Genomic DNA, 24,330 nt, shown 5'->3' with positions numbered 1-24,330 from the left:
AAAGAAGTTGTTCTTTTGGTGTCTAGATACAATTATTTATGTAATGAATTTCCTGCCAGTTCTGCTTCCTAAGGTTTGAACATGGTTAATCAATATATTGGTTAATGGTTGCCATATATCTATTAAAATAAAATATAATGCCTGTAACCTTAGAATTATATAGAACCTATACAATTTTTTAAAAGATTTATTTATTTACTTTTTATTCTTTAGATGGATTGAGAGAGAGAGCACAGGGCGGCAGGGGCAGAAGGAGAGGAAAAGAGAGAATAAGCAGACGCCATGCTGAGCCTGCAGCCTAATGCGAGGCTTGATCTCAAGACCCTGAGAGCATGACCTGAGTTGAAATATAGAGCCAGAGTCTCAACCGACAGAGCCACCCAGGCACTCCTATACAACATTTTTTAAACAAGATTCAGAAGAGATTTCCAAATTTCTCCATGCTTATCTATTACCATTTTGATCACTATTTTTCATCTGGCCTGGTAAAACTCATCATTAATAATTTAGAATTCATAGAATAATTAGATAATAAATTAGAATTCTAGTTAATATAGTTTGACTGAGAACACATTCACTCAGAAACAAAAGCTGTGAATAAGGTGTAAGGTCACTTATTGTAAAAACAACAAAAAAATATTGATTTTATTTGATAGTAAAGCAGCTGTTTCTCTGGGAGAATTGAATATTTGTTTTGCTTAGACTTAGAACAATGGGTAACAGTATCTGACAGGGTTCCACTTTCAGTCCATGCCGCTTTTTTAAAAAGCATGGCGGCGCCTGGGTGGCCTGATCAGTTGGGCATCTGCCTCCTGTTCCGTCATGATCTCAGGTCCTGGGATCCAGGCCTGCATCAGGCTCTCTGCTCAGCGGCAAGTCTGCTTCTCCCTCTGCCTCTGTGACCCCTCTCCCTCTGTGATTGTTTCGTTCTCTCTAAAATAAATAACATCTTAAAAAAATAAAAAATATGAAAAGCACGTAAAATGGATTAAAAACTATCTTATTTTCTTTTATTTTTCCTACCAACCAATCATTCACTTCTAGGCCTTCTCACTGAAGGACTTTTGCCTTCACCTGGGATTAAATATGTTATTAGTACCATAAGACTCAGATGACCCTTAATAATGGACTAGAGTGGGTAGTATACTTCAAGCAAAGGAAAATGCAGAAGAAAATTTGTATATGATTTTGTTTTAACCCAGTCCTTGTTTAAATTAATACAGAGATGTCTGGAGACAGTGGATTATAAACGAAGTGGGTGTAAAGCAAAGGACACACCATGCCTACTGCAGTTCTGCTGTAATTTTATGATTATCTCAACCTGTAATAATTTTATTTGTTTTAAGTATTGGAGGGAGAGGATGAGAAATGAAAACATGATTTCTTCTTGGCCTTATATCCTTGAGGTCAGCCTTGCCTAGATACACAGGATTATGGATATTGCCTGCCTTCCTTTGTTCCTCCCACAAATATTTATTGATGCCTACTATGTATCTGATTCTGGGTTAGATGTCTGGAATACTCTGAGGCAAAATGATGAAAAAAAAAAACAAAAACAAACCCTTACCTTGATACAGTTTTTACTCTAGTAGGACAAGGCAGACAGCAAACGAGAGATAATATGTTGTTTAGTGTTATATAACATGGTAGAAGTTAGTGCCAAGAAAAATAGACTGGGGAAAGTGGGCTAAAAGTGGAGGGTCTCGGGGAGAGGAGTTATGTGATGTCATTTGTAATGTGGCAGATCACTCAGGTGCCTCAGCTGTCAGGTCAGGTAAGTCTTGCAAGGTAGGAATTTGGTGGAAAATTGGCCAGTCTATAAAAAAATAGTGTGGGTGGATGGGTGCAGCAAGGTGAGGGCCTTAAAGCGATTTTGATGAGCAAGTGATTAGTCTTGGTAAGTAAGCTCTTTTAGTTGGCTCATGGATTTATATCCTGTGAACAAGGATTTCTTGGAGCAAGCAGCTCAGGAATTATTGTTTGGTTTAGTGTTGTTGAACATAGGTTTAGAAAATAGTATCTATTCTGAGTATTATTTAATATTAGAAGCTATGTTGGCTTCAGTACTTATGTTAAGACTTCGTGCCTTATTTTTGAAATGGGAGTTGTAAATATTAAATAAGATCAAACATGTAAGGCACTTATGTCTGAGGCTGATGTTGAATAAATATACAACATATGCTAGCTGATATTATTTTTATAGGACCTTATTGAATAAAACATACACATTTTGATGCCAACATCAGAGAACCAGTTTCTGGTATGAGACTGTGTAATTTCAAATTCTGGAACATCACTTGTTAGCTTGTCTCCTATTATAGATTGCAACTTTCTTTAATCATCTTTCCATGTCTTATAACTGGAATGTAAAGCAACACATTTTTCTTTCTTTGCTTTTGGATTGCCCGTATCCAAACCAAAGTGACTGAAACCAAAATGTGTGTGCTTGTCTAACCTACACTATTAACAAGCATTGTTTTATTTGCAGAATGACATGAATTACATAGCATCAAGTGGACTTCTATTTAAAGATGGCAAAAAACGGATTGATTACATCCTGGTTTACAGGAAGTCAAATATACAATATGACAAAAGAAACACATTTGAAAAGAACCTCCGAGCAGAAGGCCTGATGTTGGAAAAGGAAGTAGGTGCTTTAATAACACTTATTTTGTGGCGTAATGGGCTAGAAGGGATATAATCTCTTGTGTTTTAGCATGGGAAGTGTATAGCACATGTTTCTATAAAATGCATAGTTATTTTCTCCCAAATGTAAAAGAAATACGTATGTACGGTCCCATTTAAATGTGTATTCCTTTTTTACTTACACATTTCCGTAAATTTAAATATTTTTCAAAGGGCATAACTATTTTTACAATTTCACGAATTGAAAAAGAAATCATTATACCTATATAAAGTACAAAAACCTATGAAACGAAAAATGCTGAAAGAGTGCCAAGCCGTTAATGTCTGGGTTTTAATATTGGAACTGTAAATGAGTTCCTCCTCAATCCTTTTTTTTTTTTTTTCCCAAATGCTTTTATTTTATTTCAGACCTTATTTTTTCAGGGCCATTTTAGGATCATGGCGAAACTGAGAAGAAGGTACAGAGATTTCCCATAGAGCTCCTGCCCCCACAGATTTTCTCCCATCATCAAGATCCCTGTACCAGAGTGATACCTTTGTTAAGATTAATGAACCTTGGGCTCATTATTATCACCCATAGTCCGATAACGTTCACTCTTGACATTGTACCTGATATGGGTTCGGGCAAAAGTACAATAACATGAATAACATGTATCTACCCTATGGTATAGTGCAAAGTATTTTCACTGTCCTAAAAATCCTGTGTGTTCTGCCTGTGCCTCTCTCTGCCACCCTCAGCTCCCGGCAACCACTGATCTTCTTACTGTCTCCATAGTTTTACCTTTTCCAGAATGTCTTGTAGTGGAATCATACAATTTGTAGCCTTTTCAGGCTTGATGTCTTCCACTGAGTCATATGTACTTAAGGTTGCACCATGTCTTTTCATGGCTTTATAGATAATTTCATTTTAGAGCTGAAAACTTTTCCATAATATAGATGTACCACAGTGTGTTTCTTCATTCACCTACTGAAGGACCTCTTGGTGGCTTCTAGGTTTTGACAGTTATGAATAAAGCTGCTTTAAACATCCTTGTGCAGGTTTTTGTGTGGACATAAGTTTTCAACTTTGGATAAATACCAAGGAGTGGATTGCTGGGTCATATGGTAAAAGTATGTTCATTTTTGTAAGAAACCTTCAAACTGGCTTCCCAAATGGCTGTCCCATTTTACATTCATTCCCACCAGCAATGAAGGGGAGTTCCCAGTGCTCCAGGTCTGCACCAGCACTTGCTGCTGCCAGTATTCTGAATAGTGGCCGTTCTAGTAGGATACTGGGTAGTGGTAGCTCATTTTTTTTATTTGCGTTTTCCTGACACATGATGTACAGCATCTTTTCGTGTGCTTATTTGTTACCTATATACCTTGTTTGGTGAGGTATCTGTTAAAGCCTTTCAGCTATTTGTTTTCTTATTGTTAAGTTTTAAGAATTCTTTATATATTTTGGAATAACAGTTCTTTATCAGATGTGTCTGTGGCAAATATTTTTTTTCAGTCTGTTGCTTGTTTTCTCATTTCTTTTCACATTGTCTTTCATAGAGCAGAAGTTTTTAATTTTAAGCAAGTCCAACTTAACAATTTTTTTTTCATGGACTGTATTCTTGGTGTTAAATTTTATTTTTTTAATTTTTTTTTAATTTTTTAAATCTTTTTTTATTGTGTTAAGTTAGTCGCCATAAAATACATCATTAGTTTTGATGCAGTCTTCCAAGATTCATTGTTTATGTGCAACACCCAGTGCTCCTTACAATACCGGCCCTCCTTAATACCCACCACCAGGCTCAGCCTGATGTTATATTTTAAAAAGCATCCTCATACCCAAGGTCATATAAATTTTCTCTTATTTTGTCTTTTAAGAGTTATATAGTTTTTCATTTTACATTTAGGTCTTGCTCTATTTTTAGCTAATTTTCATGAAGCGTGGGAGGGCTGTGTCTAGATTTATTTAGATAGCTTTTGCATGTGGACGTCCAGTTGTTCCAGCATCATGTGTTTAAAAAACTGTTTTTGGTCCATTGTGTGACCTTTGATTCTTTGCGAAAGATTAGTTGACTTTCATAAGTCAAGTAGATATTTATGTGGGTCTTTTTCTAGGCTCATATACTGTTTCATTTTTCTACTTGTGTACTTACTCACTAATTCCACTACTGTAGTTATATAGTAAGTCTTGAAGTCAGGTGACGTCAGTCCTCCAAATATGATCTCCTCCTTCAAAATCGTGTTGGCTGCTCTGTGTCTTTTTCTTCTCCATAATATTTGTCAGTGTCCACAAAATAACTTGCTGAAATTTTGATTGTCATTGCACAAATCTGTAGATCAAGTTGAGAAGAACTGACATCTTGACAATATTGTCCTCCTATCCATGAACATGAAATCTCTCTCCATTTATTTAGTTCTTTGATCTCATTAAATAGAATTTTATAGTTGTCCTCATATAGATCTTGTACATGTTTTCTTTAGATTTATACCTAAGTAATTAGATCTTTGTGGTACTAATGTAAATGATATTGTGTTTTTACTTTCAAATTCCATCGTTCATTGCTGAAAGAAAGAAATTAACTTGTATATATTAACCTTTCTTCTTCAAAAATCCTGTTGTGATTATTTATTGGTTTCAGGATTTGTTTTTGTTGTTATTGTTGATTTGTTTGAAATTTTTACATGTCTCTGTCATCTGAGAACAAAAGAGTTTTCTTTATTCCTCCCGAGTCTATGTACCATTTTTTTTCTTTTTATACCACACTGCATTCGCTAGTACTTCCATTATAATGCTGAAAAGGAGTAAACAGGTGCCTTTTTCCTGATCTTAGTTGGAAAGCTTCTAGTTTTTTACCATTAAGTATGTTAGCTGTAGGTGTTTTATAACTATTCTGTATCAAGTTGAGTAAATTCAACTTTTTTGCTAGTTTACTTAGTTTTTATCATGAATGGATATTGAATTTTGTCAAATGCTTTTTATGCATCTATTAATATGATCATATGATTTTTCCTTTTCAGCCTGTTGATATGATGGATCACATTAGTTGATTTTCAAATATTGAAACAGCCTTACATACTTAAGATAGATCCCAGTTGGTTGTGGTATATAATCCTTTTTATACATTGTTAGATTCTATTTCCTAATATTTTGTTAAAAATCTTTGTGTGTATGTTCATGACAGGTATCGGTCTGTAGTTTTTCGCTTTTTTTTTTTCTTGGAATGCCTTTGTATGATTTTGGTAATAGTATAGTGCTGGCCTCATAGAATGAGTTAGGAAGTTTCCCCTCCACTTTTGTACTCTGAAAGACATCATAGAAAAGTGGCACAATTTCTTTGCTTGGTAGAAACCATCAGTGTACCTATCTGGGCCTGGTGCTTTTTCTTTTGGAAAGTTATTAATTAATGATTCTGTTTCTTTAATAAATACAGACCCATTCAGATTGTGTACTTTTTGTATGTGAATTTTGGCAGATTGTGTCTTTAAAGAAACTGGCCCATTTCATCTAGGTTATCATATGTGAGCATAGAGTGAACCATAATATTCCTTTATTAACCTTTTAATTTCCATGGGCTCTGTAGCCAAGTTCCCTCTTTCATTTCTGATACTGATAATTTGTGTCTTCTCTATTTTTCTTAGTAAGCTGTCTAGAGGCTTAATGATTTTTTGATCTGTTCAGAGAACAAATATGTCACCAATTTTTCTGTTGTTTTTTTTTTCTGTTTCCAATTTTACTGGTTTATCCACTAATTCTTTTTTATTGAAGTATTGTTGACATAATGTTGTGATATGCTCTAATTCTTGTTCTTTTTTTCTACTTATTTTGATTTTAATTTTCTCTTTTTTTTTCTAGTTTCTTAAGGTAGAAACTGAGATTATTGACTTTAAATCTTCCTTCTTTTTTTTAATACGTGCAGTCAATGCTATAAATTTACCCCTAAGCACAACTTTCACTGTATTTAAATTTTAGATAGTTTAAATATTGATAAATTGTGTTTACACTTGCACATAGCAGGAAAATATTTTTTTCCTCTGGAGATTTCATCTTTGCCATATGTGTCATTTGGAAGTGTGTTATTTAATCTACATATATTTTGAGACTTTCCAGTTATCTTTCTGTTATTGATTTCTAGTTTAATTCCATTATGGTCTGAGAGCAGACATTGTAACATGATCTCTACTCTTTTAAATTTGTTAAGATACGTTCTATGGCCCAGAATATAATTTATCTTCTTGAATGGTCCATGTGAGTTTGAGAAAAATGTGTATTCTGCTGTAAATGAAGTAATTTATAGATGTCAATTATATCTACTTGATCAATGGTGTTTGTGAGTTCAACGATTTTCTTACTGGTTTTCTGCCTGTTGGGTTTGTCTAATCCTGATAGAGAATTGTTGAAGTCTCCATCTGTGACAGTGGATTCATTTGTTTCTCCTTGCAGTTCTGTCAGTTTTTGCCTCACACAGTTTGACATTCTTACGAGGTGCATACACATTAAAGGTTGTTATATCTTCTTGGAGAATTGGCTCCTTTATCATTATGAGATGGCCTTCTTTATCTCTGACAACTTTTTTTCCTTGAATGCTTTTTTTTTTTAAACTAGTAACATTTTTTTTAAAACTTCTTATTTTTTATAAACATATAATGTATTTTTATCCCCAGGGGTACAGGTCTGTGAATCGCCAGGTTTACACACTTCACAGCACTCACCATAGCACATACCCTCCCCAATGTCCATAACCCCCCTTCCCCTCTCCCAACCCCACCTCCCCCCAGCAACCCCCAGTTTGTTTTGTGCGATTAAGAGTCACTTATGCTTTGTCTCCCTCCCAATCCCATCTTGTTTCATTTATTCTTCTCCTATCCCCTAAACCCCCATGTTGCATCTCCATATCCTCATATCAGGGAGATCATATGATAGTTGTCTTTCTCCGATTGACTTATTTCACTAAGCATGCTTTTTTTAACGTGTTCTTTAAAGAATGTTATTTTTTTCTACTGAAACAGTAAAACTATCAATGTCCATTAAAAAAATAGAAAGTAGATAAAGAGAAAGGAGATAAAAACATATCTTTCATACTCCTTTTATCAGAAACAAAAACAATGGGGAACCTGGGTGGCTTAGTGGGTTAAAGCCTCTGCTTCAGCTCAGGTCATGGTCTCGGGGTCCTGGGATAGAGCCCCGCATCAGGTTCTCTGCTTGGCAGGGAGCCTGCTTCCTCATCTTTCTCTGCCTGCCTCTCTGCCTACTTGTGATCTCTGTCTGTCAAATAAATAAATAAAATCTTAAAAAAAAAAACCAAAAATCTCTTGCCATTTTAGTTAAACCCCTAAAGTCTTAAAAAAACATACATTAAACACATAATTATCACATTACAAAAGAAAAAAAAATCTTAATGTGAAAAACTTAAAGTATAAAAATGTACAAAATAGGAAGTCAAAGTTTACATCTACTATCTCCCAAATCATATCCTTTTCTTTATTAGTAGCCCTATTAATACCTTGATTTTATTCTGCTAGATGTCTCTCAGGATATTTTCTATGTATATATAAAATGTATACATTTTTTAGAAAATAATAGTCATTTTATACATATACATACTAGTCTACTACTCAAATCTGTCATTTAACAATGTATTATGAATATCTGAAATTGCCATTATATTTTGATCCAGCTCAACTTTTTTGTAAGGTGTACAGTATTACAACTTGGGGATTTAATTAGCCATTCCCTTATTCAAAGAAAAATTTTAAATTAAGTATTTGAGGGGCCCCTAAATTACTACAAGAGTGATTCAACTACTTTTCTAAAAAATGGGACAGATGAGGTGAAAATTGTTGATGATTTCTTTGATTAAATATCTAAGTAATTTGCTAATAAATGTGAGTGAAATAGAGTGCTCACAGGTCCTTACATATGATTTGGGAGCCTCCTCCCCTTTTTTCCCACAGGACAGCTCCTGTTGTTAGTTTTCTAAGAAACACATTAGGATATACTGAATTATAATTTGAGGAAGCCCTAGAAAACTGATGTATTTATATTTATTAACACTTTAAAAATATATATAAAATAACATTACCGTGCTTTGACTCTTCACAAGGTAAGGATTTATTCACGCACTGTCTAGTGCTACAGAATTGAGGAAGTTGAGTGCTGGTCTCAATTTCTATTGACTCCTTTTGTTGTGTTTCCCTTTTTTGTTTTTTTCTGGGAATTTTAACCCAGAATATCCATATCACTGGAGTAATCCAACCAGTAAGTATTTATTACAAAAGTCTTATGAACTCAATCTTATGATAAGATTTTATTTCCCTGTGATTTCTCCTCCATACAATCAATCATTTCCTCATCTGTTCCCAGAGCAATTTATACATACATCCCATTATAATATTGTTAGTATTTTGCTTACATATCTCCAATTATTTATTAATTCAGCAAATAATCTTACCATGTACTATTCAAGCTATTGGGGATCCAATCAGTAAGTAGACCTTCATTGAATTCACAGTACATAGGAGTCAATCTTTCATAATTTCAATCTGTGATGTGACCCCCCCCACAAAAAAATAAGTAATCCTAGAATGATTTATATCAAGGCCAGTGATCTAGTCTGGAGGGTGAGGGAACACTAGAGGAAGGGAAGAAGTGAAATTAAAAAAATAAACTTCGAAGTTTAAAAATGGATAATACCTAAAATAAGTCAAATAAAAGGGCTAGATGTGGTTTTCAGTATGGACTGTACATTATAATCACCTGGGGATCTCTTAATCTATTAATGCCAAACCCCATCATCATAGGAATCAACTGAATATCATGATGGTAGTGGAAGAAAGGACCCTGGCATTTTTTAATACCAGAATAAAAGGGTACTAGATGAGTATGGAAAGAATGGTTAGGGCTAAATAATTACACCGTATAGTATAAGACTTTTGATGACTTTCTTAAGAAAAATGGGGAACTATTGAAAAAATTTAAGTAGGGCAGGATCATGACCATATTTGTTTTCTAAGAGGATACCTTGGAATCCTGAAAAGAGGACAGATTTGAAGAGTAGGACTAAATACACAGATATCATAGATGGCATTAGAGAGGGAGGAGGAAGATATAGATCTGATAAATATTTAAAGTAAGTTAAAATGTAGATACTTGGTTTGGTTATGATAGGAAAAGAAAGGAAGTTCTCAAGGATAATTTAGAATTGTAGCTTGAGTGATTTCTTTATTAATTCAAGGAGCATTAATGAAGTACCTATTATATACAATATTCTGGAGATAAATGGGAATCAAGATAAAAATGGGTACATTCTCATAGCAGGAAAGAAACCATACATCAACAAGAAAAAGTGCATAATGAGAAATGTGCAATTATTAAAACAGAATAATTTATTAAAGTTTTTTTAAGTTTTATTTATTTTAGAGAAAGAACTAGCAGGAGTTTGCACGTGTGGGGGGGAGGGTCAGAGGAAGAGGAAGGGGAGAATTTGAAGCAAACTTCCTGCTGAGCGTGCAGTCTAACAAGGGGCTTGATCTTATACCCATGGTGATCATGATCTGAGCTGAAAGTCAGATGCTTAACTGACTGAGCCACCCAGGTGCCCCTAAAACAGAATAACTTTATAGAGAATGTGGCTAGGTAGTTATGTATGCATGTGCGATCCAAAAGAGTTAAAAATGAAAAGGAGTCCATCATGGGAAGATTAGGGGACCGAATACTATTGGCAGAAAGAATAGCCAATAGAAAACTACTTTTGACAAGAAGAGAGCTAATTGGGGGAGGAAGTGGAGTGGGATTATGGGAACAAAGATCGTAAGCTAGTAATTAAGGGACCTTTGAGAAATATAAGTAGAAAATGTTTGAAGTTTGTGTTAGAGCCCACTGAGGAGTGTGAACTGAAAGTTTGTCTTTAGAACATAGATGGTTATATAAGCCACATATTAGGATGAAACTACTAGAGAGAAGAAAAGAAAATGAATCTAGGGGTGAGCCTATAAAAGGTAGGAGAGGAGAGTAGACTTTTGAAGGAGTTGGAGGTAGATGGAAGAGGCAGAGAAGAGGAGTCACAAGGAAAAGTGACTAGCAGGGTAACGTACCACTGAGCAGTCCAGTAGGACAAGGAGGAGGCCCCTTCCACTGGAGGTTGTGAAAATCTTTGGTGAAAGCTAGGAGAATCATCTTTCTGAGGAGACAGACGTGCAAGCAAGATGGACATGGTTTAAAGAGTGGAGACAGACATGCAAGCAAGATGGACATGGTTTGAAGAGTGGAAAAGCAGACAGCAGCAAATGTTACCCTATGGGTGGGAGGATGAAAAGCAGTAGCCAGAGAGGGGCAAGAGCTCTTAGGAGGTTTCGTTCTTTCTTTCTTTCTTTTTTCTTATATCAGATGCTTAAATGGTGATGGGAAAGAAGGGTGAGGAGAGGGTGAGAAGAGGGAGGGGAAGGAAAAGGAGGGGCTTGTGATACGAGGACAGAGAAAAGGAAATTATGAACATGTCAGCAAGTATCAGACTTGTTAGCGGAAAAAAAGGAATATCCCTCAGGCAACAAGTTTCCAGTTTTTAAATTTACATTCCCCAGAGCTAAGCATTGAGTCTGGCAGAGAACAAGTTTCAAATCCTCATTGTATCACACGTTCATATGGACAATTTCTAGATGATCACATTACCAGTAGATAAAGATTCATATTGGAAGGCCCTATGAATGAAGAGGTAGATGATCTGTAACCGTGCTTGTGTTCCAAGTACATTTTCAGGTTGTATGAGCAATTTGTCTTCTTAGACTTACTCTTGTCAACTACCACATTCTGTTTTCTTTCAGCTCTCTGCCACCAGCTCGCAGAGAGTGACTTTGTAAAAACTCAGTTTTTAAATTCCTTCTCTCAAGAGTGAATATTCTACTTCTTGGGAATTTGTGATGGAATAATTAAATAATAATGTGAAGTGTGAAGGCGGTGGGTGTTTTGTTCCCTCCGAAAAGGCTGCCTTCATCAGAGCTAACAGAATAGCGGCAGATTGGGAGCTTTTGATTCCAAGGGGGAAAGTAATCTTTCTCCCTGGCAACACCATCCCTTCACCAACCCCCTGCTCAGTAGCTGCGAGAACATGAAACTACTCTTGTTTTGTTTTAAGTAGAGGTATAACAAAAGAGAAATTAAGTTGAGGAAGTTATAAAAGAAGACAGTTCATGCTGCTTGAAAAAGATCTATATATATATTTAAAGTTAAGACATACAAAATTAGAAATGTTCTAGCTGTATGTGCACTTAGCTTGACATTTCACTCCTTGATGGTAGAATTAATGTAGAAACATCTTTCTAAAGCATCTCTTTTATTTACGTGTATTAGATATTTTCACATCTTAAAGATTGACAGGAATGAATTAATAATCAGTGCTATGCCAGATATTCATGATGCTAATTTGAATTTTGACGTAGTGCCTCTTCCAGAATAATTCTGGTTTATTTGCGTTCTTGTTTCCATCATCTCTTGGTGAGGTACAAGTTACATAGAACGTGTACTTAAAATAAGTTTACTCACTCATTCATCCATTCAACGAACGTTTAGTAAGTGACTACTGTGTGCCCAGCATGGAACTCAGTGCTTAGTAAACATAAATGAATAAAATAAAGATCCCTTCTTCCATGGTGCTAATGTAAATAAATAGATTCACATATTAGAAGATAATAAATATGACAGGGAAAAGAATTGAGGAAGTGAGAAAGATGGGGCAAGGACAAGCAAGTTGTAACAAGTGACCGAAACATAAGAAGTAGATTGAGTGAGGGGTAAGGTAGTAGGAGAGAGTGATTAGCAAGATATTGAGCATGAGGTTATAAAAGGCTATGTAGGTCACTGAAAACAGTTTGGCTTTCACTCTGAATGCAAAAGGGTTCTGAAGAGTTATATGATCTGAGTTCTATTTTAAAGAGTTACTCTGGCTCTTATGCTATGAATACATTATTGGGGACAAGAATGTGAGCAGAGGCTCTGTTGGACAGCACTGTAGGGATCTAAGCCAGAGATGATGATGGTTTAGACCAGGGTGGGAGCTGTGGGGAAGAGGAGAGTGATCCACTCTGGTTGTACATACTGTAAGGTAAAACAAATCAGGACCCACCTGGTAGAATAGAACCCAAGCTCTCCTGCTGTGGGAGTTAAACCTTCTAATACCTCTCCTAAGACATATGTCATTCACACCTTCTTCATGCCGCAACTGTACTCTGGCAACCAACATGCCTAGCTTCAGGAATCACGATGCTCTGAATGAGAATGAGATCTCCATTCACACTAGAATAAGGTCCAGCTCCTAAAAGACCATTTTTTTTTTTTTTTTTTTTTTTGTCCCAGGAGCAGTGTGTTCCACGGTAGAGATCCCTGCTTTCAAACTCACATGGTACCATTGGAGGGAATGCAATGTTCTAACATCAATGCATTCCTGAAAGGCTTGTTTCGCAGTCTTAAATCATTCCACGCATAGAATGTGTCAGTCTGGTATAGATTGGTTTTTGTCTGTGTCTAGACTCATTCATTTCACAGAGGCCTCTCTTCCAGAATCTGAGGAAAATTAATACTTGATATGTTTTCTGTAATCTTGAGGGTGTCGTTTTCTCTCTCTTTATAGCTGCTTAAAAAGAGCCCACTTCTCCCTAGGAACTAGCTATAAGATACAGGTATAGGATAATTTAAATACACGTAAAGGAAGAGACCCTAGTACACAGAAATACAGTTATATTATAATTTATATCCACTTTATATTACCAGAAAAATATTTAATTCTTTAATCACTTGATTCTAATTACTCTAGAATTTCCCCCAAATATAGGTTGTTACTGGTTTTATAATTGTATAACTCAAGAGGCCTATTATTGAAGGCTTACACAACTGAAGGATAAAGAATTACAGAGAAAAAAGAGAAAGAGAGTGTGAGAGAGAAAGATTCTAGTGAAGTTTTGAAATTAGCTATTAGTTTGGCTCACGTCTGATTAAAGAAGCATGCTCTTGACAGAGAATGGACAATTCTGGATATCCTGTTATACTTGAGTAGTTTCTATGTCCAGCCTCTCACAACACTCCTAATAGCTCTGTGAGTTAAGATCATTGTCTCCAGTTCTCAGGAGAGAAAGCAGGATCAGAGAGATAAGGTAATTTCCCCAAGCTCACAGAGCTAAGTAAATGGTAAAGATGGAATTTGTGCTTAAGTCTTCGTGATTCCAAACACTTTGTTCTGTCTACCATATCATGTGATCTTTTTTTCTAAGTAGGCAGTTAGGATTGAAGAACTTAAGTTGTGCCTGGTAAGCGAAAAGGCAAGTTGGTATAACACCAGTAGCCAGCACCATAATTTCAAAAGAAAGACCTTTGTTATCAGTTTGAATATAAGAACTTTTGTATGACTAAAGCAGGAAAAACTATAATAAAACATGAAATTCTTCTTTCACTTGCCTCAGTGAAGGAGTCATTTAAATGCTTATGCTTTGTATGTTTTAGAAAGATTTTCTTGCTCTATCACTCCTACACAGAAACCTTTCTTTTTTTTTTAATTGAATTCAATTTAGTTAACATGTAGTGCAGTACTAGTTTCAGGGGTAGAATTTAGTGATTCATTAATTGCATGTAACATCCAGGACTCATTACATTAAGTGCCCTCCTTAATACCCCTCACCCAATTACCCACCCCCCCACCAGCAACCTTCAGTTTCTTCCCTGTAGTTAAGAGTCTCTTCTGGTTTGCCTCTCTCTCTGTTTTTATCTTACTGTATTTTTTCCTTCTCTTCCCCGATGTTCGTCTGTTTTGTTTCTTCAGTTCCATGTGAGTGAAAGCATATGGTATTTGTCCTTCTCTGACTGACTTATTTCTCTTAGCATAATACCCTGCAGTTCCATCTACATCGTTGCAAATGGCAAAATTTCATTGTTTTTAATGGGTGGGTAATATTCCATTACATATGGATACCACATCTTCTTTATCCATTCATCTATCAGTGGACATTGGGGCTCGTCCCATAGTATAGCTGTTGTGGACATTGCTGCTATAAACATTGGGGTGCATGTGGTCTAAATTCAAAGGCCTGTTAATATTTAACATATACTGTATCTTCTTCTGTCATTGTTAATTTAATTCCCACATTTTTTACCTGTAATTTAAAACAAACATATTCAAAGTAGGAAAGCTCTTTGGAAATTATATGAAAGCATGTTTTGCTATTTTTCCCATGATGATTTGCAAAATACGAGTACCTTAGTAAACTCTCAAGAAAAAAATAATCCATGGCCTAAAATTTTGGAAATTTAGTTTACTTTTTCACCTTCTTGGATATTTTTAGCAAGTACACACATAGTAAAGTGTCTCACAAGTCCTCTAGCAAAAAACCCAAAATTTTGACCATGGAATATCTTGCCTCTTTTTTCACAGAACTCTGGGGAATAAACTTTAGCAAATGCTGTTCAATGAAAGTGCCTGCCCTATGGCAATGATGCCCCCTATATCTGAGTATCAGTCAGATGATTGCCCCATGGTTTTCTAAGAATACTCTTTAAAATATTGGTGATATATTCTTGAAATACTGTTCTGCAAACTTATGAAATCAGCCACACCTAAAATATAACCTATATATATATATTTTTTAAGATTTTATTTATTTATTTGAGACAGAGAGAGATCACAAGTAGGCAGAGAGGCAGGCAGAGAAAGAGGGGGAAGCAGGCTCTCTGTTGAGCAGAGAGCCTGATGTGGGGCTTGATCCCAGGACTCTGAGATCATGACCTGGGCCGAAGGCAAAGGCTTAACCCACTGAGCCACCCAGGCACCCCCAGGGCTATATTTTGGATATAATGTATTGATTATAAATTTATGAATATATTAATGTGTGGACATAAAACTGTACAGTTTAATTATATAATATATGTGATTTTAAATTAAAATGATAAATTTCTTCCATACTTCTGAGCTTTTAAGATGATTATGTTTCTTGAGAAGTTCCATCTATCTGAAATTTAAATGAACAGTGCTAATCAAATAGAGTCCAGCTGTGTCTAACCTGGCAGCCTTGCTAAGCGAAAGCAAAACACAATTGTTCCTTTATATATTAGCATCAATAACCACCTGAAGGATAAACTCTGTGGAATTCAGTCCTAGAATAGTCACATTCATCCTCCTTGCTGTGTGGGCCTCAGATAGTACAGGACCTTGAGAAAATAAGCCACCTGGGTGGCTCAGTGGGTTAAGCCTCTGCCTTCGGCAGAGATCAGGTCATGATCTCAGGGTCCTGGGATTGAGCCTGGCATTGGGCTCTCTGCTCAGTGGGAGCCTGCTTCCCCCTCTCTCTCTGCCTACTTGTGATTTCTCTCTCTGTCAGATAAATAAATAAAATCTTTTTTTTTTTAAATGCAGCTGATTATTAGTAGTATGAACAAAATATTCAGAACAATGGAATCCAATTCTGGGAATTTTTTTTACCATTTTATTTATTTTTTCAGTGTAACAGTATTCAATTCTGGGAATTTTTAAGAATTAGAATTTTATTAAAAGCCCCATTAATAATTTCAGTGCACACTTGACTCTGTTTAACAACCTTTTGTGTGGATCAAAGACACTTCAATTCTTCAGAACTAAAAGGTTAAAGTAAGTGTGCAAATTTGACAGCTCTGTGAGGTCATGGACTTGTATGATTTATACTCCATTTTCCCCCCAGGATTTTCATAGGACCTAGCAGGTAGTAGTTACTCAACAAAATCTGATAGAATAGTAAGTGAATGAATCAATGAATGACTAGTGGCTACTGTCAGTGTTTTCTGTTCCCTCTGAGCAGAATGATGATAAAACTTCCAACAAGAATAACTTCAGATTCCTAACTGGCTCATGATTTTTCTGGTTGGGTATTCCAGATCTTGGTAACAGTCAGTATAAGAAAAATTATTCTTATATGCAATGGCATTATTACATTTTTATGAAGGTTTTTCTGCATTACAAATTTTTATTCATATAAATGCTGCTTAAATCAGTGACAATGATTTATGTGGTGACAAGGTGACAGTGTTTTTTCTTTCCAAATCAAATTGTGGCACAATATCATCAACTTTGATTCTAGAAAATGATAACTGCCTTTTCTATCCTTTGCAGCCAGCTGTCGCAAACCCCGATATCATGTTTATTAAAATTCACATTCCATGGGATACGCTGTGCAAGTATGCAGAAAGGCTAAATATCAGGATGCCCTTCAGGTATTTTCAAATTTTACTTTACTCTACCTCAGTGTGTATTAAGACGAGTCTTAATACTCTTTGCAAAACTTTAGAGAAATAAATGTTAACTCTTTCTACAGAGCTTTTACTTCCAAATGTTAGAATATCGTGGACACTTTTTCTTTCCTTCTAATATGTTTGCCAAATGTGATAAAATTTATGGTCCCTTGGATGTTTTATAATATTTCTAGGAGGACTGGCCTAGAGGGAGGGAAAAATGACTGTTTTCAGAATTTGACTTACTGTTTCCAAGATCAGTCTCAGTTCTTATTTCATATGGATGGGTATAAACTCTCACTGTTTTTGTGGAAGGCAGGATGTATATGTAGCATCCATTTGTAAATACAGAGGGTGTTTCTCTTGGTACAGTAGTTGGCAAGAATCATTCCTTGCAGTTCAACCACATAATCTCTTAGATCTCTCCTCAATCTCAGAGGATACATGGGTTTGAGTCAGACATTTAACTGACTGCACCACTCACGTGCCTCCCTATGACATGTTTTTTAAAATAATGTTTACAATTGCTTCATTACTAAAACTTATGAAAAATTCCATTGAAATTCTCATGATATAATAATATAAATATTAGAACTAATATGCAACATTTTCAAAAATGTATCAAAGGAATACTAATTTGGAAGTTCCACAGTTTCTTAAGAGAAAAATATCTTGTGAGCAAATATGTTTCTGAATTTCTGAGTTGAACAGTAAGTTTATTTCCTGTAGGAATTTTTAGAGAAGTGGCTCTCATTCTGCCTTTAGAGTGCATTACAATTACCTGAGATAGTTAGTAAACATGAGGTTCCTGGAGCCCTCCCCCCAGGGATTATGGCATACAAATTCTAGAACAGAAGATATATACATTTTTAATAAGCATCCCACAGGATTCTGATGCAGATGGTAAAGAAATATTGTCTTAGCAATTTTAATATTTTAATAATTCTGACCATTTTTATACATTTCAAGAGTTGGTTTTACAAAACACCCTTTCCATTTGATGATAGGACTTTTTAAAATCTTAATATGTAGGTGTTCTTGGGAAGACAGTTTGACAAATACTGGAACACAGAGTTTTCTTGGAACATTTTCCAGATCAGTTTAAATAATAGATGTAACATTAACTCCTTAGTAACTAACTTCTCATGTATTTATTAGGTACACATGAAATTTGGCATAGTCTTTGCCTCATAAAAAATATGAGAATGCTATACAAGCATAAACTAAGTGGCAAAGTGTTTTTATGATGGCTGATTCAGTTTCCAATTGTCGACTGTTATCAAATTCAAGAACATATATCCTGCCTTAAAATTAAAATATACAATAACAAAGAACTTAAATAGGAAAAAAACAGATATCTCTTTTTAGGACAAGAATTTTTAAAAGATTTATGCATAAAAAAGCTTATACATGCTTGGTTATCCCACATATGTATTCAGTTTTAAAACCTACATACTATATTTCACAAAGAAAACCTGCAAATGTATACAGAAAAGATTATTAGAGTTATAACCCACCACACAATAAGGAGAAACTGTTGTATGAACAGGAATCTTAAGCATTTTATGTAAATTCTCTGCTTAAATATATATAGAGAACTTTATACTTAAATCTTCTAACTCTTCCCTTTTTTGATTATTATTACGAAGTAAATATGGTCTATGTATTAGACTTGGTGTTTCAGAAACTACCCAAGAAAATTTCAGAGGATGAAAATAGTTCAAATTTTCTTATTTTTCTTCTATCAGCAGAGACTGAGCTTGTGTCTTCCACATTCCAGAAATATTAAGTCCTGCTTTCGTTATTTTTCTTTTGCTTCAAGGGTGGTTCCTATTCATTCTTACCCCTTTCATAATAAAAGAGTCAAACATATTTTAAGATGATTCAGTCATCCCCTCCCTTCTCAGTTTGAGCTCCTTGATGGGATTCTTAATCTTCTCCCACAAATATTTTAAACATAGCAGATATGGGGTGGGGGAGATATTTTTAAACCATTAAGTATAATTTTTCATCACAATTGGGATTAAATTTAGATCACTTTTTTATGCAAAGAACACTTCACTCAAAAATAAATAACACAAAAACAGCCAGGGAGCCCAACACACGAAATACGTAAAAGTGGAGCTGTTCTCCCCGACAAGGTGGGGACCCAGGGTTCTGCCCAGGTGACTGCCCATCTCCCTTGGCCCTGAAGGCATCTCCACTCGTGACCGCAGGGATGAGTGGAACACTGGTTTGGAAACAGTGCTTCACATCTTTATTTACTTACAGTTTTGAGTGGTTTTTGTAAATAGGTGGGTAAGCAGATAGGGAGATAGATGCTGCCTTGATGCAAGGTATAAAATTGTAGAATCGTTCAAATGAAAAATTGGGAGAAAATAAAGAAAGCTCTGTCTATGAACAATATATAGTTAATAAAGTGCAGGGTAGAGGATTATGGGTAGAAAATGATTTGGTCCTGCTGGTTCACTTATGAAGAAGAATTAAGGAAAAGAGCAAGTTATTATTGACGTCATGGATTAAAAATACACTTAGGGGAAAAAACAAAATCTCCCCCAACCCAGAAAACTTCACATAAGTAGAAGAGAAAGAAAACGCTTGTATTATTGCCTAAGCATTAAATCAAAATGTGACGTACATCACAGGCAGTTTGCTTAGTGATTGCAAAGACTGAAAGAAATCTCACCCTTTAATATGGCCAAACAGATAAGCCACAACCAGTCCTCAAGCAAGAGGACCCAACACTAATGTCATACATAGTTCATCGTGAATTTGACTGATAGAGTGTTAGTTAATTAGGAAAAGTGAGTCTCTTCATTTTTATTTGCTTTTATAATATTGGTCTAAAAAGTGTATATATTCATCCTTTGTGGCTTTCTACCTTTGTTTTTTCCTTATTGTCCCCCAAACACTTCAAAGATAAAAAAAAGTTTATGAGAAATTTTGAACTGGCAGCAATAAAGATAAATGAAGACTAGTATTAAGTCTAAATGTCCCCTTGCAATATTCCTTACTGTATCTGTGGTTGATAATAATAATTTTTATCTCCTCTGTATAACACTTCTAGATTTTTTTTTGGTGCAAAAAACTGCTTTAAACTAATTTCTATATTTGTAGCTTAAAAAAATAATTCCTCATTTAGTAAATGTTAATATTAAGTGCAAAGTGATCTCAGGCATTGAAGGAAATAAATGCAACTGTAATCAAACAAAGACTCTTTCATTTATTCATCAGCCATCTGAGCACCTGCTATTTATCAAAGAGTGTGCCAAATATACAGCAGGCATACAAAGTCAAATGAAATAAAACCACTACTTTCTTTTTCTTTTTTTTTAAATTAATTAATTAATTTATTTATTTATTTGACAGAGAGATCCCAAGTAGACAGAGAGGCAGGCAGAGAGAGAGAGAGAGGGAAGCAGGCTCCCTGCTGAGCAGAGAGCCCGATGCGGGACTCGATCCCAGGACCCTGAGATCATGACCTGAGCCGAAGGCAGCAGCTTAACCCACTGAGCCACCCAGGCACCCCTAAAACCACTACTTTCAAGAGGATCAATGTCCTATAGAAGATAGTCCATTATCAGTTATATAATGATGATGAAATAGTGCAAGACAATCTGTATAGACGCAGTTCAGAGAGAAGATGGTTTATATTCCAACGGGGATTGAATTATGTATGCACATGAATTTTCTGTATATGTGAAAAAATGAAGGGGAAGATATTTAAATGAGTTTAGGATAGACATGGCAAGCCTTGAAATCTCATATTTGAATTTAGTATTGACGTATGTCAGGGACAACTGAAAAAAATACATTTTTTAGCAGTAAAACTAGTGTTTGCCATGAAATATGGTAGTTCAGGTTTTCAAGTTTTCTAAGCAGTTAATAACACAGTTAAGACCAAATATCGATTGTCCTGACTCAGCTCTGCTTTCTGGATGCCACAGAGGGAGGGATTTACTGATCCTCTGAAATGGATTTTGTTGGGTGGGGAAAAAGGCATTTTAGAAGGCGTTGACTATGAGATTTCTGAGCTCCAAAATGAGGACCTGGTAAGAATCTTTAAGGAGATGAATTATCCTCTGTCACAAACTTTTGGATTCTCTAAAATCAGGCATGCTACACACCTAATTAAAACACTCAATGTTTTTCATCCATTGCTTTCTATCCCAAAACCTTAGAGTCAGTGGTAAGACGCCTCATTATCTGTGCCTTCTTCATCATCCCTGCCAGCTCTTTTATCACTGTGCTCAACTTGCAATTTTGTACTCCAGAGACCACCAAAGTAGCTGCAGTTTCCTGAATCTGAAAATACTTGGTGTTGCTCCTGTAGCCCCATTTCACATGCTGCTGCCTCTGTCAAGAATACCATGTCCCACGTACTTTATTCAGAGGACCACTCCCACTCCTACCTCAAGATTCAACACAGATAATACATGCTCGGGGAAGGTTTTCCTGACTCCTTTCTCCTTCATCTACAAAAACTATTTGAGATCCCTTCCTAGGTCCTTCCTTAGCACTCTGTTTTCCTGCATTATCACAATTATAATTATCACTTATCTCCTCAACTGTAAAGGAGGCTCTTTGAGGGAGATGCCCTCCTTTTTTCTCTACACTTTTAATGGTTATACCTTAACATAGCTCACAGAATAGCTACGTACTGCATATGTGTTTAGATAGAAATACAAATAAATGGATGGATGGATGGAAGAATGCATGACTTCATATAAGCAAATGATCCCGTTAAAATGCATTGGTAGCAGAAGACAGACTCAAAAAATGGAATTAAAAGTCAAATATTCAAAAGTGACCTATTTATCAAAGTTTTCTTTAATTTCATTTTATTTTTAAAGTGTTCCAAGATTCATTGTTTATACATTGCACCCAGTATCAAAGTTTTTTGTTATTAGAAACTTAAAGTCTGAAATTAAGACAACATACATTCAGAAGCCTTACTATTATATTGGCTTATTTCTTATCTTAGGTATGTGGAAGTTGGGGAGTTAATATACTCAGTATGATTGAAAGTTGTCACTCACTGGTTTCTCTTTTTTCACATGGCTATTCCCACCTATTTCTATTATTTTTCAGGAAAAAATGCTACTACACTGACCGGAGGAACAAATCAATGGGCAGGTCAGTGGGTGATATGTTATCTGTTTATTTAAAATGATTTGTCATTTGGGCAAAAGCAATAAAAAGAAAACATTCAATTACCTATATCAGCAGTTGTAAATTTTAGGAAGAAAATTTTGTTGATTTGTTCAAAGATTTCCAAAATTATTTATGCCAAATTACACAATGTTTAAAACCAGATCATCTCTCTTTTTTTTTTTCTATTTACCATTGCCATTCCTGCAATCTTCTTTTTTTGTTGTTGTTGTTTTAAGATTTTATTTATTTATTTGTCAGGGAGGGAGAGCACAAGGAAGGGGGAGCAGCAGACAGAGAGGCTGAGCAAGGAGCCTCTAGTGGGGCTTAATCCCAGGACTCAGGGATCATGACCTGAGCTGAAGGCAGACGCTTAGCCTATGGAGCCACTCAGATGTCCCAGCAATCATCTTTTGATATGATGTTGTGAGAAGGGGATTTTAATTGCAAGTTAGCATCTCAGGAGATCTTAATTTTAAAAACAGTTATAAAATCAGGGTTGATGGGCAAATGATGACCCACTGGAGTCCTAAAAGAATAGACATGGCAGAAACCTCTGGATCATTCAGTCCAGATCTCTTATTTGACAGAGGTGGTCAAGGACAGACCAGCCTCCAGAGTGACGAAGTGGTCTCCCAAGGCCACACAGCATCTCTTGGATCCCAGGCCGGCTCTTATTTCACCAGCTGAGCTGCCTGTCTTATCTGAATATCGAAAACATACATTTTCAAGAGCCTCATCTCAAAACTTCTCTCTGCCTACTGTGGTAACAGTAGCTATGACAAGGAATTTACCAAACCACAACCCTGAGACAGGAGAATCTCTCCCACCGGAATCACCTTGGCCCTATTTCACTGAGGAAAATGAGCTTCCATTCAATGGATGCTAAAAACAAAAGGCTTCTTATACTCCGGTGTTTTTCTGTTCATTGCAAAAGAATCATTTAACGAAAACAAAATGTGATGGAGTACACTCTATGGAATAACGCTGCAGCATGTTGCATGCAGAATGACACAAAACAGGAATCCTATAGTGTGAACATCAGGACATTTTAGGAAAGGAGTCCGCAAGTCTGGTTCCTTTAGCAGAGCAAGTGGCCCAATATGATTTAGAGCTTTAGGAAAATTTTTCATTTTAGGAGAGGAGAATATTGTTCTCTCTTAGATGTGGCAGCAACAGGCAACAAGAAAAGTAAATAACCGGGGGGAGGAGGGGACTTGAAGTTAGAATGAATATTAAAGGAATTAGTACTTAAAAATATCTTTAAAATACTAAAATTATTAATGATGTTCCTCTGCCAGGTCAGATTCTTCTGCTTGCTGGGTTAACATGCTCAGATTTAAAATGAACTTTTATCATTCCCCTTGTGTATATTTGGTCCTAGTCTGTATATCAGGTTCCCCAAATTAATTTTATATAATAAAGTAAAAGTCATTGGAAATAAAATATATGAATTTACAACTGCAGAGGGTTTTGTTTGCTCTTCTCTGCATGTGCCTGCATTGTATTTGATGTGTTGATAAAATGGCTTTGGATTAGGTTCAGTGAACTCGATAGAATTAGTGAGATTTTGCTACTGTATAATTAGTGGGTTTTCTGATAAACAAGCATCTTTCTTTCAGAGACCAGCAGAGAGTAAAATCCTGTATATTAAAATGGCAACAAATTTCTACATTATATAATTTAGTTTTAGAATGCACTTGTGTTTAAGAATGCATGATAAACGTATCTATTAAATTCTAAAGAAAACATTTTTCTATTTTGGTCAAACTTTAAAGTAGGCTGGAAAAATAAATACTGTATTATGTATCATATGTTTTATTATCTTTTGTGTTTATTATTATTTTCTGTTTAATTTCATGAAATGAAAATTCAATTATATGTTCCAAATAATTATTAAAATACTTTAAACATTACTACAGCCTACCTTTTTACAATTTACATATTACAAATAGTTTCTTTGTTCCTTGACTTTCTGGATGCATATGGGAAGGATACCAAATCCCTGGGGAGGTCATTTACAGCAGTATATGACATATTAAACTGAGAAAAATGATGTCATGTTATTTGCTTGAGTTTAGACTTTCACTTACAGAAATAACTGATTTTGATTTTTTTTTTTAAACTGTAACTTTGGAGAAAGTTTAAGTGTCCCCCTTTGCACCACCTCCCGTGTGTGTATGTGTGTGGGGGGACCATTGTTATAAAATTTAAAAACCTAATTTGAGGACAATTGGCAAGAGAGAAATGAAAATCAATTATGTGCACTTATATTCCACTTGTGCTTTTCCTTTCTTGAAGTGGGAAAGATGTTTTGTGCT

General features: G+C 35.5%; 1 protein-coding gene across 6 annotated transcripts in view; it reads left to right on the top strand.

The window, feature by feature from the left end:
* ANO3 (anoctamin 3) overlaps positions 1-24,330 on the top strand; it is a 456,805-nt gene that overhangs the window by 329,108 nt on the left and 103,367 nt on the right. For all 6 annotated transcript variants that reach the window (XM_046014190.1, XM_046014191.1, XM_046014192.1 and 3 more), the window contains 3 exons: positions 2,489-2,647; positions 16,740-16,840; positions 21,950-21,994. In XM_046014190.1, the coding sequence (XP_045870146.1) occupies positions 2,489-2,647; positions 16,740-16,840; positions 21,950-21,994 (305 nt within the window). The remainder of the gene's footprint in view (positions 1-2,488; positions 2,648-16,739; positions 16,841-21,949; positions 21,995-24,330) is intronic.

This window comes from Meles meles, chromosome 8 (assembly GCF_922984935.1).
Source record: "Meles meles chromosome 8, mMelMel3.1 paternal haplotype, whole genome shotgun sequence".
NCBI lineage: Eukaryota > Metazoa > Chordata > Mammalia > Carnivora > Mustelidae > Meles > Meles meles.
This window is presented reverse-complemented; position numbering and strand designations above follow the sequence as displayed.